The 16,895-nt window shown below is 34.6% G+C and overlaps 1 protein-coding gene across 2 annotated transcripts; it reads left to right on the plus strand.

The window, feature by feature from the left end:
* Window positions 1–4,989: 4,989 nt before the first annotated feature.
* On the plus strand, window positions 4,990–16,653 carry SLC7A9 (solute carrier family 7 member 9). Of its 2 annotated transcripts, XM_032121872.1 has the most exons (14): window positions 4,990–5,103; window positions 5,720–6,064; window positions 6,296–6,421; window positions 7,587–7,734; window positions 8,669–8,911; window positions 9,466–9,591; window positions 9,925–10,024; window positions 11,347–11,391; window positions 11,732–11,855; window positions 12,821–12,924; window positions 13,718–13,814; window positions 14,573–14,722; window positions 15,279–15,453; window positions 16,421–16,496. In XM_032121872.1, the coding sequence occupies exons 3-14, from the start codon at window positions 6,317–6,319 to the stop codon at window positions 16,483–16,485; spliced, it is 1,482 nt and encodes a 493-aa protein (XP_031977763.1). In that variant the 5' UTR covers window positions 4,990–5,103; window positions 5,720–6,064; window positions 6,296–6,316; the 3' UTR covers window positions 16,486–16,496. The 2 variants fall into 2 exon arrangements, with proteins under 2 accessions (XP_031977763.1, XP_031977764.1); XM_032121873.1 differs by lacking the exons at window positions 4,990–5,103; window positions 5,720–6,064; window positions 6,296–6,421 and having other exon boundaries at window positions 7,646–7,734; window positions 8,826–8,911; window positions 16,421–16,653.
* The last annotated feature ends 242 nt before the right edge of the window (window positions 16,654–16,895 follow it).

The following is a 16,895-nucleotide window of genomic DNA, read 5'->3' on the forward strand; positions in this document are numbered from 1 at the left end:
AATGCTGAAACTCGCAGAGGCTGCAGAACTTCTGTGATGCATATTCATGAAGAACTTGTTACCTAAACTCCAGTGTACTCTGTGGACATTATATAGATATTGTAAACCCTTAGAGCTTGTACCTCCTGCAGCAATCAGCTAAACAAAGTTCTGCTCTCTCCTCTCCAGCTGGCATGATTTGCATAGAAATCACATACCAGAGCACATTCTGGAATCCTGCTTGATGTTCACAAGCCTGAATTCAAAAGTTTTCAGGATGTCTTCTATACACGATAGCTGAGGAGCCACAAAAGCTTTTGGTGATGCTAACTATTGTGTCTCATGAAGGTGGCCCACTTGTTCTCATTTTTTTCCCATGCTTGGTGTAGTTTTCAGAAAATCCAGGATGACTAAAAAATGCCTTTATAGGAGGATTTACTGGGTCACTACTGCCAGATGATGTTTCATAAAAGGTGTGTAACAATGAGAATTTTAAAATCATAGCTTTGCCTTGTTTCATAGATATTATGCTAAATTTAGATGACTTAAGAAATTGACTTTTTATTCTAGTACAATAATTCTACCCATGACAATTTATTCTTTTTCTGTTACCCACCTGACAATAGCAACTTGCTCTTTTCCCTTGACCACAGCTGGCAGAGCATCCTGACTCCGTTATATTGCACCTGCCTTCCAGTTACAATATCTTCCAGATCTTCCGGTCAGTAAATCGAATCCATTAAGTAGTTTCAGCTTCCTTTCACAAGACAACATTAAAACATTCTTCCATTCCTACCAAGAAAACAATTCAGGATTTGTGGAACTGTAGTCACATTCAAGTTTCATTGATGCATTTACAGAGCATATTCTGTCCATAATAACTAAACATAATGTTGCCATAATTTGGAATAAGTAATGTAATTATGTATTCAAAAAGCAAACATTGCTATCACCCTTCCAAAACCAAAACCACAGGAGAGTTCAGAGTAAATCTCAGTGGTTCCAATGCGTTTGTCAACTACTGCTGAAATAGTAGCATTACTTCTTACTCTACTGTCAAAACAAAGCATCTCATATTCTGTGTTTTGGTTGCATAAATACCTGGAAGAGTCTGACGCTCAGCAGTCACATTAAGGTAAGTATGTACCAATGTCCTGTGAACTGACAGAGCATTGACATATACTTGCCGTATCATTTTTTCCAGTTTCTAGAAAATTTCCCCCAACCATTAAGAAGTCATTTAAACCCAGCTGTTTTCTTTTCCCCTACCTCTATTTTCAAGCCTGGAAGATGCTGTTTTTCAGGCCAGCAGATTGCCTTTCACCAGCTCAGAAGAGAGAACCCACTAGGACTTTTTCACTATGAAAAATTCATGCCATTCTCCTGGTACATTGCATCAGGAGTTCTAAGAGCTTTTCCCTCGGGACTACAAATCCTTGGCCAGGCATGGCTCTTCCATTTAGGAGAATTCTAAGCACTCATCCTTCTCTCCAAATCTAGTGTAAATAAGTATGGTAAAAACTCCATGGTGTCAATCAGCTTGAATCTGGAAAAGCAGATGCACTTTGAAGGCTTCTTTATGTTCAAAAATGTGGTTTCTCAGGGAATGAGCTCTCCAGATTTTCTTTAGTCCTGAACGTTTTCCTTCTGTACTAAATTTATTTCAACATACCCATATAAGCACACTTTCAGATATGAAATATAGAAGGATATCTATTGTAGCAATTAGAGTTGTTTTATACCTCAAGTATTTGGTTTTGATAAATGTAAAATTAAATGAGACTTCAAAAGTAGCACAGAACATCATGACCTCAGTAGAGTGCTTCAGTATTCACTGCTTTCTTCCTCAGCTAGAGATGGGCACAAGACAGATGTGTCTTCCAAAATCAATGTTACCTGGTAATCCCTCCTTGGTGAAAGGCCAGTGGAATGCAATGTGAGTTTTGGACTCAAAAAGGAGATGAAAATCAGGCCTTGTTTTTAAAAGAGAAGCTGGTTGTTTATCAGAAAAATCATTGATTCTGATCAGACTTTGATGCACTGTTAAAAACTTCACAGTCTTTGAAAAAAAAACCTAGTGTGACATACTCAAACTGATTTTCTTCAAAGGCCATCAAAATTCCCTTAGAATATCCTTATGAAGAGACTCCTTGATTTTTTAATGACCTTTTGGATAGAACAACGTACCCAGCTTTTAGGAATTTGTTAAGAGTCTCTGAACAGCTGCGCTTAAAAAATGCATTATACCAAAAGAAATCTCTCTGTAGACTGAAGACTCTGCACTATTCAGGTAGATATAGTACAAAACCTTTAGCAAACCTGAATATCTTTTCAAAAGCCATATTTGTCACAGAAAAAAAACCAATTTCACTGTAACCAAGAACTATGTAGAGAAAGGGGTATTTAAACCCCATATATTCTGTTAAGAACCATAGTCTATTAAGTAGTTCTGTTAAGAACTACAGTCACCTAATATTTCCTCTTGACTTCCACAAGATGCAAAGATCTTGCAATCCGTAGCATAACTCAGCATCACCATAGCTATTAAATAAGACCTTTTCCTTATATTCCACTTGCAGCATACCTGCAATTACTCAGAAAAAAAATGCTTCTAAGGATGACGTTACTGAGATCACATCATAGAACACATCTATTAATGGTCAGATTCAAACAAGGCCAAATACAAGGAAACACACTGGTCCTCTCATTAAAATTAAATAACTTGTAAGCAGGAAGGTTAGAATGGAAAGTATCCACTCTGAGATACTGCTAAGCTACAATTAAAAGCTGCAAGTTAGGATGATCCTTATGGTTTGCTTTAGTATTGGTCAAAGTAGAACATGCATTACTGCAAGCAATAAATACCAACCCTAACAAACATTAACCTTTATTATTAGTAACTAATGATAATAAAGTGTATTTCTACACTGTGCCCTTGCTATTTCCTGAAAGTTTCCTGAAAGTTACTTTTTACAATTTAATTGGTACAATTTGAAAACCTTTGAAAAGGTTCAAACTACTGTGTTTAAATAGGACCAGCCCTGGAGTGTTTGCCTGTGTAGTCCTTCGAAATTAGAACTCCTTCATCTCTTCATCTGTGTACCTATTTGAGAAGGAAGGACTCTTTTCCCAGGGCTGTAAAATGTCATTTCTCTTGTCTATGAAGGAAATACTATTAGAATCCTTGAAATCAATGTTTATTTTTAACTTCAGTGGCTGAGGAAAAGAAGGACTGCTGGTAAAATTGCAAATCTTTTAATAGGTTTACAACATCCCAAGAAGAGTAACCCCTAAAACAAAACTAGACAATAAACGAAGATACTTTTCTATTTTTATAAAGAAACACAGACTAGTTAAGGTCAAATCACTGCAGAGACTTAAGACATCTATTGAACAGGTGGGAATTCTCCAGATGGACATTCCAGGTTGACTAAAGAAACTGGTTGCTTAGGCAAAAACTCAAACAACATCTTTTCAATGTTGCTTTTATGGGACCTGAAGAAACAAAATGGAGTACAGATCTGAAGGAGAAAGATAAGACAACTGAGGCATACATCTACACAAAAAAATCAAAGACTACCTACACTAAATCTAAGAAAAATTCCCAAGCAAAACCTTACTTAACAGAACATTAAAGGTTACATACCCCATTATCTTCATCAAAATTACATGTTTTTTCAGGGTTTTTTTTTTTGTTGTTGGTTTGGAAGTTGCAGGGTAGAGATGATGTGAAAGATGTGCCTGCTTCATTTCAATGGACAATGGTAGCCCCATAATATGATCCTCCCATTCTTTTTTTCTTTTCACGTTAGCTATTTCAATAGTCTCTGTAGCATTTCATGAACAACATAGGAATGATAAGATTATAAATCTTCATTTCAAAATTACCAGTATAAGGAACACAGAAGTACATTACATAATACCTGCTCCCAAATGAGGCATGTGAAACCAGTGTTTCACATATTCTTAAGAGTCCATGTTTAGTCACAGATTTACATCATCATTACAGAAGAAATTCCTGTTGATCAATCCTGCATGCTTAAAAAGTTAAAAAAAAAAGTGAGGAAAACGACTATCAAGTCATGCTAAGGATAGTTTTGTTGATACTCAGGCCAAGCAATTTGGTCTTGTTTCCAGCCCTGTACTGCCTGTTTATGAGGCATTATCTCAAGAAGGCAACAAACGTTAAATGTTAACATCAGGAACCAGTATCTGAACATCTTTTAGCTTTTAACAGTAGATATTTATTGAAAAACTCATCTGCATTTAGAGGGGTTTGGGTTTGAATATCATACAGCAAAGGAGTTGTTCAACTGCATTGCTAAAAACAATTAAGTGATTAACATGAATAAGGGGTTTTTTTCAAGTGTTTTAGGGATGACTAGCTCAAATGAAAGCTGTTGCCTTATTACAGAATTCAGGATAATAATACTTTTTTTTTCCCTGGATATACAACTGCACAGAAATAGAGAATGGCATTTTTCACTGAAGCAAGATTTTTAAATATTTACAAAAATGGAAAATATTTGTAACTGCAAGCAAAGGGAACACAAGCTGCCCACTCAGCTGCCTCAGGTTAATGAAAAACAAAGGAAACATTTTTTCTCATGCTTCTCTACCTTCTCAAGATAAAAACATCAGCTATTTTTATAGGATTCAAATAGCATCTGTACAGATGGTTTTAATGCACTCATAATATGACAATTACTTCAAGGTTATCTTTCCAAAGCATTTCCTTAATTAGCAACTGCTTGCTATAAAAATCATCAAAATAGACTCTCCAAATTATGGTTCACTCCCACTATGTAATACACTACTTAGGCACTGGAGAAACATTCTCACAAATGGAACAAAGACAGGTTTACTTGTTTTTGAAGATAAACTACTTGGACTATCAGTTTACCTGTGGTTCCTAACTCAAAGCTTCTTGGCAGAGAATGGGTTTAATGATTACCTTTTTTAATGGGTTTAATTATTACCTCTATACTTAAGCTGCTGCTCCTGCATATTCTGGTTTCAGACATGGACATTCCTTGCTTGTAACTGGCTGGGAAATAATAGGAGAAATACACTTGACAAGAATTCCCGGACTCGATTAACGCCAAACAAATATAAATAAAGAAGGTAAGTGAAAGCAAGAATTGCTAAAGGTGATAGTTGAAGCAGTCTAAATACATGACTTTAAAAGAGAGATGCTGGGCACAAAGCTATAATGAAGTTCAGGGACCCAAGCCCTGCATTCTTCATGTGTTTTCTATCATAGGTTTAATCTTAAAAGTTGGATTTGTTATGATTCTTTAAAAAAATCTTTAATTCAAAAGATAAAAAACATCAAAAAGATGTTTTTATAGCCCAAATGTTTCTGAAGACCACAATACTGAGATAGGTGTTCTGTCAATTTAAAATGGTGCAGTTTTTGTAGCCAGTTACTACTTAATTTACAAAAAACCCCAACTTAGTTTCCTAGACATGATGCCTTCCAGGGTTACCATCTGTATAAAAGCATACTGATCTTCAGCATTCAAATTCAAGAAATTATAGTTGTAGAGTCTTAGGAGAGAAGAGATTCTGACTGAATCCACTTTAGAGACTCAGGACCTAACCCGATCTATTTCCTTCACTGTCTCAGACTGTATTGTAGGCCAATACTAGGGGAAACAAGCAAAATCCTCACAAAAAAAAAATTGTAAGTCTAAATTAAAATTTAAAAACAAACTGTTTATATTCCTTTTCTAAACAGGACAAAACGTTGAGTGGAAGACATTCATCCTGAATCAACACAGAGAAGACTGGTGACTCCTGAGGCAAAGAGTTGCTAATTAGATAATTACAGTAGCCCACACTCTGTTTATCAGATCCTTCCATCTCCAAGGAACTGAGGCAAGGCCTAATTTAATGAAGAACAGAAAGAAGGTCTCCCAGATAAGAAGAAAACAGACTAGCTTTTGGGAGCAAGATAAAATCTGTCTGGACATTTGGAGGAATACAGAGGAAGGACCGGCTATAAAAGCTTGATCATTCCAGTAAGGACATCCTCGAAACTGAATGTAGTCTGCTATAGAAGACACAGATATTCACTTGCCGGGTGGGTATGAGGAAAATCCACAGCAGGTCAGACATCAGAAGTCGACATAACTTCTCCTCTTCGATTTCTTCTCTGAGTAGGCAGTTCGATGGAAGTCCTTTGCCTTTGAGCGAGTGTGTGCATGTGTTTGTTTCCTGGTAATATTTACCTACACTATTTTGGACCCACATCATCAGCAAAAGTCAAGCAACATTATTATGCTAGAGTGAGATTTTGTTTTTATTTCCTTAGAAATTTCAACAAGAAAAACAAATGGGTGAAGAAAGCTTGAAGAAAAGAAAAGGAGAGCACAAAGGAAGAGAGGACAGACAATCCATTCAGAGTCATGAACCCCAAACGATGAACCTACAAAAGCAGGCAAACCTTTTTCTTTTCCCCTTTGATCCACGTGTGAGGGGTTGGCAGAGGGAGGCAGAAGGGGGCATTTGTGCATATGCATCAGCCTACAAAAACCACTACTGTGTCCCAATTTAGCAGAAATATGCTAATATCTCAACAATGTGGTTGGTTTAAATTTTTAGAAACTGCTAATTACTATAGTTAAATAGTTCTGATATAAACAGAATAAAACCCTAGGAATATGTCATTTAAGTTATCCGATATAAAAAGAATTCAAAGACTTATTCTAAGTCAATAACTGAGGCATTTCATAAACTTTACTTTTTTTTCCACATGGACTTTTCAGAAGTTGTAGTGGGTTGTCCAGCTCATTGTTTATGAAAATTTGTTAGTGTTTACAGCCAGGAAATAGGCACTGGTGCTTGAAGACAAGTGAAAATCTGTCTCCTCCAGAAAATTACAGATGCTTTAGAAAACAGTTGTATCACTTCCTCTCAGGATGGGAGTGGCATTTCTCTTAAAATTAATTTAAGTTACCTGGAAAAAGATTCTGTAGGTGGTTTTGATGTAGTTTGATGGCAAGACTGGAAAAATACTGATGTCATTAGAGTAGCCATAACTATCAGAAAATATTAAGTTGCCTGTGCCACTTGTAGGTCACTACAAATTTAGGAGAACATGATCTTATCAGCACCTAGCAGTATCAACACAATTCCTGTGCACAAATATTTAAAGCAAGGAGAGGAAAACAGCTGCTCAAAAAGAAAAAAACAAAACAAAAGCAGACTCCATCCATGAAAGACAATTCTAGAAAATTCAGAATTCACCAACTGCTTGTAACAGAATGTCATTGCTTAATCAGAGAGGAAAGGGCAAATTCACCCATCCAAGGTTATATTTGAGACCCAATCCAAAAGACAGTTTAATAAAGGAAATACACAGGCAGGCAGAACACAAATAGATGTACTTTTGAAAACAGCAGGAGTACACCACAGGGTACACATCGATCTTGGAAAGAAGAGTGAAACCTTGCAAAATTGTTTAATACATTTCTTTATAGAACGATATATTGAAAGCCAATAAAAATAAATCAGTAATGACAACTACTATAGTTCTATGATACTGAGAAGTAATTGCTGAATTACTAGAAATTGCTTACAAATACATCTCATTTTATTTCAAGGTGGGCCTCGTTAGTGGAATCTGTATGATTGTTGGTACCATTATTGGTTCAGGTATCTTCGTTTCTCCAAAATCAGTGCTTGCCAATGTTGAAGCTGTGGGTCCTTGTTTAACCATCTGGGCAGCCTGTGGAGTTCTGGCAACATTAGGTAAAACAGTCAACAAAGAATCTGAATCTTTGCCTTAAATCTTTATATCTGCTGTTTCTGCATACTACTGTCATTTCACAAATTAGCTAATAGCACCTAGACCAAAATCAACTAAATCCTGCTGTATATATGCATAGCAGTACTCCACCATAAATTTAAAACGGGGTGTTTATAGAAGACAAATTAAGTTTTTAAAATTGTAAATCACACTCTCAATTTATTTTGAAACAAAGTTTTAGTTTTGCCTGCTTCATCCACTGACTGTAATAAAGAGAATACTCTTCTACTTAAATAACTGGCAATATGTGAAATTTACTGGTAGTGAGCTAGGTACTTTCTGCTAGCTTTCTACTTCCATGATTCTAACTCTGTTATCTGAAAATTTAGCACTAAGCACCTCAAAATATTTCAAGAAATAAAACAAATAAATTTTTGAGCATTGTATCAAGGCAGACAGCATACAGAAAACCTTTAATTCAAGATGCCACATACAGCAATAGAACAGGAAGTATCACTGTACTTTAATGTTGTACTTAGCAGCCATTTTATTTCAAAATTGTGCAGAAAGTCTGTTTTTTGAGGTTTTCAAAAGGTATGTCAGCCACTTAAACACTTCTTATAGTGTTCATTTCTTAAACAGAAATCCAATGAAATCACGATGTTTGTTTGTACTGGTTTTGGTGAAGTCTGAACATCAATTGTAGTAATTTTTAGACTGCATCTTAATAATTCCAGGGTATTTTTTTCAATTGCTCACAAGTAATTAAAATTTTATTTTGCATATACAGTAAAATATACAGAAACTTGAAGAGAGTAATGATGCACTGTATATATAAATTTCCTTAACTTTTCTACCTATTAAAAAGTGATCATCTCTTCAAGCAGTCCCAGGTTCAAAAGTGTATTAACTGAACCTGCTTTTCTTGTTATTCAGGTGCACTTTGTTTTGCTGAGCTTGGTACAATGATCACAAAGTCTGGGGGAGAATATCCTTACCTTATGGAGGCATTTGGCCCAATTCCAGCATTTTTGTTTTCTTGGACAAGCTTACTGGTTACAAAACCCAGTTCATTTGCAATCATTTGTCTCAGCTTTGCAGAATATGCATCAGCCCCTTTTTATCCAGGTTGTGATCCACCCCAAGTTGTCATCAAGTGTCTTGCAGCAGCTGCTATTGGTAAGACTCACACTTTTTAAGACAGACCAGATCCAAAACTGCATAGTGACTTGTGTCTGGCCCCATCAGTAAGTGCATTTCCGTACCCTGAAACTTCCTTAGGTTCATCTTCACAAAGACACCAGAAATCTTTAAGACACAGTCCAGTAAGTCCTTCCCACAATAACTAATTCAACAACATAAAAAGGATAGGTTTAAAAATGGTTTGTTCCTAGTCCAAGGGGTTTTTAATTCTTCATTAAGATAGATGCAGCTGTATAATTCTTATCTCTAGCAGAAAAGGAAGAAAAAATAAGTGTGGAAATACTATTTTTTTTATTTATCAGAATGCTGTGCAACTTCAAAATATTTTTTGTAAAAGGTATTATCAAAATCTAATTCATAAATATGTTTTTCCTCACTATTTTAAAAGTTATCCAAACACAGTAATTAAAAACTGTATATAATATAGACAAAAAGTGTGAGGGAAAAGCAGTACAGTAAATAAGGGGAGGGGCACCTTTTCTTTAAATTCTGACAAACAATGCAAATATTTATAATTTGATTTCTTTTAGTGGTAATTACAATTGTGAATTCACTGAGTGTGAAGCTGGGAAGCTACCTCCAGAATTTTCTCACAGCTGCTAAAATGATCATTGTCACAATCATTATTGTAAGTGGAATTGTTCTCCTTGCAAAAGGTAATAAAATATACATTATTTGAAAAAATTCTTTTAGCTTTTGCTATGATCATTAAAAAGTTCCCCACTGACAGAAGTGACACAGTAATAAGGCACAGCCCTGAATCTCTTCATTCAGAGTTTTAGTTTTGCATCTTTTGGAAACTATGGTATTTTCTTTTAGAGAACGGGGATGGGTGGGAAATGCAACACTACCAATCAATTAATACAAAAGGGTATTAATTAAAGTGAAAAGTTTCAAAACATGAGACATATGTTGGAATGTTTTTTCATCTAGTGGGGATTACAAGAATTAGTTTTAACACTGATCAGTAATCTTCCTCTTATTTGCAGGAAAAACTGAAAACTTCAAAGATTCTTTCAAGGACAGTAAAATTTCTGTTAGCTCTATCAGTCTGGCGTTTTATAATGGACTCTGGGCGTATGATGGATGGTAAGGAATCTTTATTAGCCTTAACAGTTACACTTTAACAGCCTTTAACTGGTTTACTCTCTCCCTGTGGAACTCTCTGAAAAAGTTAACAACTGACTTGTTATTAAGAATGTCTTGATGAGTACTGGAAAAAGAACACTCGTTTGGTTAAAAACCCCCCAAAACTCCACCTTCTTTTAGTTGCTGTTTACTAGGGAAAGAAATTATATTAGACCCCAAAAGGACTACTACTACTACTGCTTTGCTGCTGAAGGTGCTTAGAAACTGAAGTGATGAGGAGGATATAACACAGTTTAATTCCCGTGGGTTAGGCAAAATAGCTTTCCCTGCAGGTTACCCCATCAAATTCCATTTCTTGCAAAATATGTAGTGGTGTTTGATTAGTACAGGAGAACATAAAAAAGAACATTATATCAGAAATTATGATGTTCAACCTGCAGATTTTTTCTTAGGGAATGTCAGTTGGCATAGTGTTCTGTTGGCACAAATCCACTGATATTCTTAAATGTACAAACTGCAAAAATCTGCATATAGGTCTGTACTTAAAAGCTTCTGAAACTGAATTTATTTTTAAATAGATTTTTTTTAGGTTCTATTTCCAAGCTTGAGTGTCTCAACTCAGGCATGTAAGTCTCCTAATTCAGGCACTCATATGGACTTTTTAAAAGGGCAAAGAAGCTAATTCTTAAATAATTACTTGTGTATGTAACCATCAGGCACTAACATTTGAAAATTTGCCTTTTGAACCATAAATACTAACTCTTCCCATTTTCAGAGCAGATGAATATAAAAACCTTGTTTCAATTTGTCTACATGCTCTAGCAAAAATGAGTATTTGGAAATTATAATTCAGATAGGTATAATCCTTAGAAAGGTTTTCATGCTAGTATGACTTCCAGAACCACTGTGAAACACCAGCAGACTTGCTTCACTCCTTGCCCTCAGCACACTTTTGCTTTTATATGAAAAAACTCAAATACTGCAAAGCTTGAAGTTGAAAGGCAATCTTGTAAATCTTAGAGTCTACCAAATTTTTGTTTGATTACTCTGGGATATTTTATCCAAGATTTCAGAGTCTCAGAGATAATAGAGATAATGCAGAAAGAGATGGTGAATCAAGAGGCTGACTTTTGGATAAGAAGCTCACACAGGTTTTGTCCTGCAGTTTTCCCACTTAAAAGTTTGATTGTACTTTTTTTTTAAATTTTTTTTAAACTGAAAAGATTAAAAACAATAACACAAGAAATAACACCTCACCTTATAGTATAGTCATATTTAAACACTTGACTGCTAAAATACTCTATGAATGTTTTTCCTTTCAGGAATCAACTCAATTACATCACAGAAGAACTTAAAAATCCTTACAGGTAAAACTATGTAGGAAAGCAGTGTTTTTACTGGCAAAAATCAAACACTAAATATTTTTCTACAAGCAAGCATATATTTTGGTTTGTTTTTTAAAAACACTAGTTATTCAAGGTTTGAGCACTAACAGACAAAGCTAATTAGCCTGTTTTACAGGCTTTGTATCTTTGAATAATTTATAGTTTTCTTTTTATAATCCTGATTTCCTTAGTTCTACAGTAAAAAAAAAAAAGTAAATACACCTAAAGAACATATCAGGAAAAGAAAGAATCCACAGTTTACTATGACAACTGTACCAGTGATACAGCAATGCTGATGGGATCTTACTTTTCCATTCTTTAGAAATCTACCACTGTCTATAATTATTGGAATCCCCTTGGTTACGGTTTGTTATGTTCTGATAAACATTTCCTATTTCACCGTAATGACTTCAACAGAACTCCTGCAGTCCCAGGCAGTTGCTGTGGTAAGCTACTTAATTTTGTAATAGAACATCTGAAGAAGGCTGTGTGCATTGAAGTCATGTAAGTCATTCAGTTCCATTAATTTTTTTTAAGATAAAATTGATTTTAGTGTAAGATGTTAGTGCCACCTTTCCCCCCATTATCTACTATCATTTCTTAATCTAAAATTTCAGTAATGGTTAATTTAAAGAGTAGTTCTATAATATCCCAATAGGAATAAAAGAAGGAAGCAAAAGTAGTACAGTCTTCAGCAAATGTTTTGTAAACATTGCAGCTCAGAGGGTGACTGCTTTCCATAGGCATCAAAAAGATGGAAAGAGAAATAAAATTTGACAGTTGCTTTGCCATTTTCAGTATTTCTGAGAAAGAAGCACATGCCAAATGACAGTAGATCAAAGTTTGTTGTTCTGGAGATAACAGCAAATGGTCCATCATTCACTTCCCCCTTATTCTTTTTGGGTTTTTTTTCTTAACAAATTTGAAAGATAAAATTTTTACATTTTTGCAAGATATACTCTTACAGGTAGAATTAGAAACTATGTAAGTTTCTGAAACCTTAAAAAACACATCTGTCCCTTCAGTTCTGCTCAGTAAATTTTCCATGTCTCTGAAAAAACTGTTGAGGTCATGCAACAATTTTTTTAATGTTCGTCTTCGGGGAAAACAAACAGTATATAGGGTAGCAAAGTGAAGAAGTACACATGTTGAAATGCTTAAATTTTTTTTAAATAAAAGCTTTTAAAATTTAGATCTTCTGTGCATTTCAGCAGCTTGTCTGCACCAGGAGTTACAGCAAAGAATGTATCAAGTTAAATCTTGTTTAAGAACACAAAATATATAACATGTTTTTGTTGGTAACATAGCTCAGATACCCATTTACTTTACCTACAAAGAGGCTCTAACATTACTGAATATACTAAATGGTAGTTAAAATGCCAAAATTATTAATTTTAATCCCATATCCCAGACATTTGGAGATAGAGTCCTTTATCCAGCCTCTTGGATAGTTCCTCTCTTTGTGGTATTTTCTACACTTGGATCTGCCAATGGCACCTGTTTTACTGCAGGCAGGTAAGTTCCCATTCTAAATATCTTCAAATGAAAGTTTTTGAAGGATGGAAAAATTTATATGCATGTATCTACAGACATAAAGACATTCTTCTGATCCACATTATAAAAAATGTAATTTAGAATTGCCTGTAAATCTAGCCTTATTGATTAATTTTCAAAAATAAACAGTGGCTATTCAGGTTTGAAAAATTAGAAAACATGGTCTCTTCTCAATTCTATGCAGGTATAGCACTATAGCACAAAAGGGTTTTTTCATCAATCATCAGTTTTAAAGATGAGAATTAAACAGTTAAAAGTTACCAGTAAAAACATGACTACACCAGCAAAGGTAACTGAGAAGCTATTCCTTTCTATTAGTTGTTCAGCGCTTCCATTTACTATTTAAAGTATTTTAAAATTTCAAAACCACCTGAAAACAATGCGGATGTAAAGGCCATTTTTAGAGAAAAGGTTGTCAATATAGGTTTTTGCTATGAAGCACATGAAAAAGGAAATATTTAATTAAAAGGGACACAGTAGGTAACATTTCCCAAAATAATTTTCAACTATATGTGCAAAATAATGATTCTGAAATTAATTTCAAGTGTACTATTTTAATACTGGTTCAGAATTTGTTTTAGCTCACTGCTTTAATACTGGTTATTTCCCTTATTTTAAACTGCTACAATACTCTTTAAATCCCAATGCATATCAAAGAAAATACTGATTAAATTAGTCAGATGTCTATTTTTAGTAGTGCCACTTAAAGTCTAGGTGCCACACTAACTACATTGCCTTGTTTTTGTTTTGTCAGACTTGTTTATGTTGCAGGTCGTGAAGGGCACATGCTAAAGGTACTATCTTACATTAGTGTTAAGCACTTAACACCAGCACCTGCTATCATATTTTATGTAAGTATATATTCCAAGTACAGAAAAATTATCAACAAAAATTCTCCAGTAATACATACTTTCACAGTTTCTTACAAGCAGTCTTGACACATATCTTTAACTATCTAGACAAGAAAATTGCTAAATACATTTTGGAAAAAAGACTACATAAAACCCCCAACTTCTGTAAATTGAACATACTCATTCCAGAACTGTATTTTAAAAATCAAAATGGTTAAGGATCAATGGCATGAAATCAAAAACTTAAATGAATGGTTAGTATTACAGAATCCTTTCACAGGATGCTTGCAAGCAAGCTATCACTGCCCTGTTTCCTCCACATACGAAATTTACATCTCACTAAAAAAAATCCAGTCAGTAAATACATTTAAGAATAAATCTAGAACATCTTGTTATTTTTATTTTACCCATTTATCTTCAAGGAAAAACAAGATCTATTCAATCCCAGTAACATTAAAAACCTAAAAATACATTTTGTATCTTCCAGATATAAAATTAACAATGCAACAGATTTATGCATAAAAATTATAAGCATTTTGACTTAAAATGGAATTAAGATTACATACAAAAATAACCACATGTTGGCAGGATGTAGTCACAATCTTTAAAGGTGCTGCAATACATTTACACCCAAATGTTTAGGCAAAAACATTCACAGTTCATTCTCTGGAACACTAAGCATGCAACAGTATTGGGAAATAAGTAAAATTCAGCCTTCTTCTATAATAGACTATACTAATTTTTGTTTTCATTTTTAGGGTGCCATTGCCATTATTTATATTATTCCTGGTGACATTGACACACTCATAAATTACTTCAGTTTTGCAGTCTGGATATTTTATGGTTTAACTGTACTTGGACTAATTGTTATGAGGTTTACAAAGAAGGAACTCAGGAGACCTATCAGGGTAAGTTCTGTATGGCTTTTCCTCCATTCCATAGATGCTGTAGCATGGATTCACCCTAAGTATCTGGATATTTAACCGGGACCCTTGCGCATTATCCTCGTTTTTTACTCCCCCTACCTGAAATCTAGCTATTTAATAGTAGTTCTGCACTAGGACTAAGCTCATAAGGACTGGGAAAAGATGTTGATTTTCACTTGTATAGACCACAGGGCACAAGCCAAATTTTCAGAGATGTGTAATTGCAGTCAGCAGACTACCGCTGAAAGAATATCCAAAATAAGACCCCAGGTCATTGCACATAAGTCAGGTCCCACATTTATTAAACTGCAAACTTGTACACTGCAATTTGAAATGCAGACAAAGAGATCTTAGTGAATAATTTAGCAGAAGAGTTTTCCCTATCCATACTTCTGCTACTCCTTCAGTTGTCCCGTCTGATTCCAGAAATTTTAAAATTAAAAAATGCATAAGATGATCAAAATATTCTTTCATACAGGAAACTTCTGTAAGAACAGCTAAAGAATGAAGAAGTGATTTTATTCTTTGTATCTTGCAGATACCCATCATCATTCCTGTCATAGTGACACTGGTCTCAATTTTACTGGTATTGGCACCAATCATCAGTGCACCTGAACTGGCCTATTTGTACTGTATTTTATTTATACTTAGTGGACTTATAGTTTATGTACTTTTTGTTCATTTCAAATTCAACTGGCCCCAGAAAATATCAAGTAAGTATACATCAGGTAGCCAGCTCCAAACTCAACAGAACATTTACTAAACTTGAGATTAATTACTATAATAAAGCTCACTATCTGGTCCATCCCTTCTAAAGCACATGAGCAGGATGTGGGGGGAAACAATTTCCCTAGCATGTAGTGGGCTTTACTGAAGACTGTATTTTACTTCTTCCTGTTGAAAAGAAGTAATGTCTGACTTGAGGAAAAATTAAACTTAATTCACAAAAAACAACACATCACTGTAGTAGCACAAAGAAACCGACTTTTAAAGTTCACGGAACTAATTAGTCCGTAAAGTTAGTTTTTCAGTTATCTGTATTTCAAAACATTGCTTTAGCGATTAACTAAAGATTAGCAGACATAACTTCTTATGCCACCAAACACTGGGCTCTTAACTCTGATTATTAATTTTACAATACTTACTAAAGAAAATGTTAACAGCATTAAGATAAAAAAATAATCCCAGTGCTGATTATAGTGAAAGCTGCAAGAACCCAGCATGACCATTTATTAACTGATTGCATAGTCGCTAGAGAAACTCTGATATTATCTCAGGTAAAACAGGATACACAGGTATTTCTAAGAGGCTAATTGGAACTGGCTGAATACAACAGGATTAGTAGTTCTACAGCATTCAAAAAATCCATCATCTGTCTCTCTTGTCCCCTGGGCCTATTAATGTATTAATAGAATTAATTATAATTAAATATATGTAATGAATTATAATTTAAATTACGTAATTGGAAGTATTGTACTCTAATGTAAGTTTGGAAATGTGGAATGCTGTAGTTTGGATATTAAGACTGTTTATTCCCCATCCTTTATTTTTCATTTTGAAATAGGAATACAGGTAAGACAAACAACTATGCAGAAGGATAATTTTCTTACTTAGAAAAATAGTTTGAATTGAAATATTGTTCTCTCTGATAAAGCCTCTCACAATAAATCTTTTCCTCAGAGCCCATCACTATGCACCTCCAGATGCTTTTGGAAGTTGTTCCAGAAGAGGAAGTTACTCCGTGAAGTATTTTATACCTACCAGGTTGTTTTTAAGTGCTGTACTGGTTGAAGTAGATTCAATGTAGTTTGGCACACATACATAATTGCTAAATTTGTACTGGTGTATTAGTTTTGCAACACATTAGTACTTTAAAGCATTAAATATACATAATAAAAGATTTCTAAGCCAGACTACAGTGTCCAGCAAAGCTGTTTTTGTTAATCAGCTGTTTGCTAATCAGTTGTGATGTCTTGTTTTCTGAATTAAAATTGAAAGCAAAGATGTGTGCTCATGTCTTTACAAACAATTCCATGGTTGAGGGGGTGGGTTTTAATGTCTTTGAAATGGGTCTTAATGTCTCTACCAACTTCAAGGTTTGTTACAGAACCCAGACTGTTTGACAGACAAAGGGTCCGCACAAGCCTGAACTTCT

Source organism: Corvus moneduloides, chromosome 12 (assembly GCF_009650955.1).
Source record: "Corvus moneduloides isolate bCorMon1 chromosome 12, bCorMon1.pri, whole genome shotgun sequence".
Taxonomy (NCBI): Eukaryota; Metazoa; Chordata; class Aves; order Passeriformes; family Corvidae; genus Corvus; species Corvus moneduloides.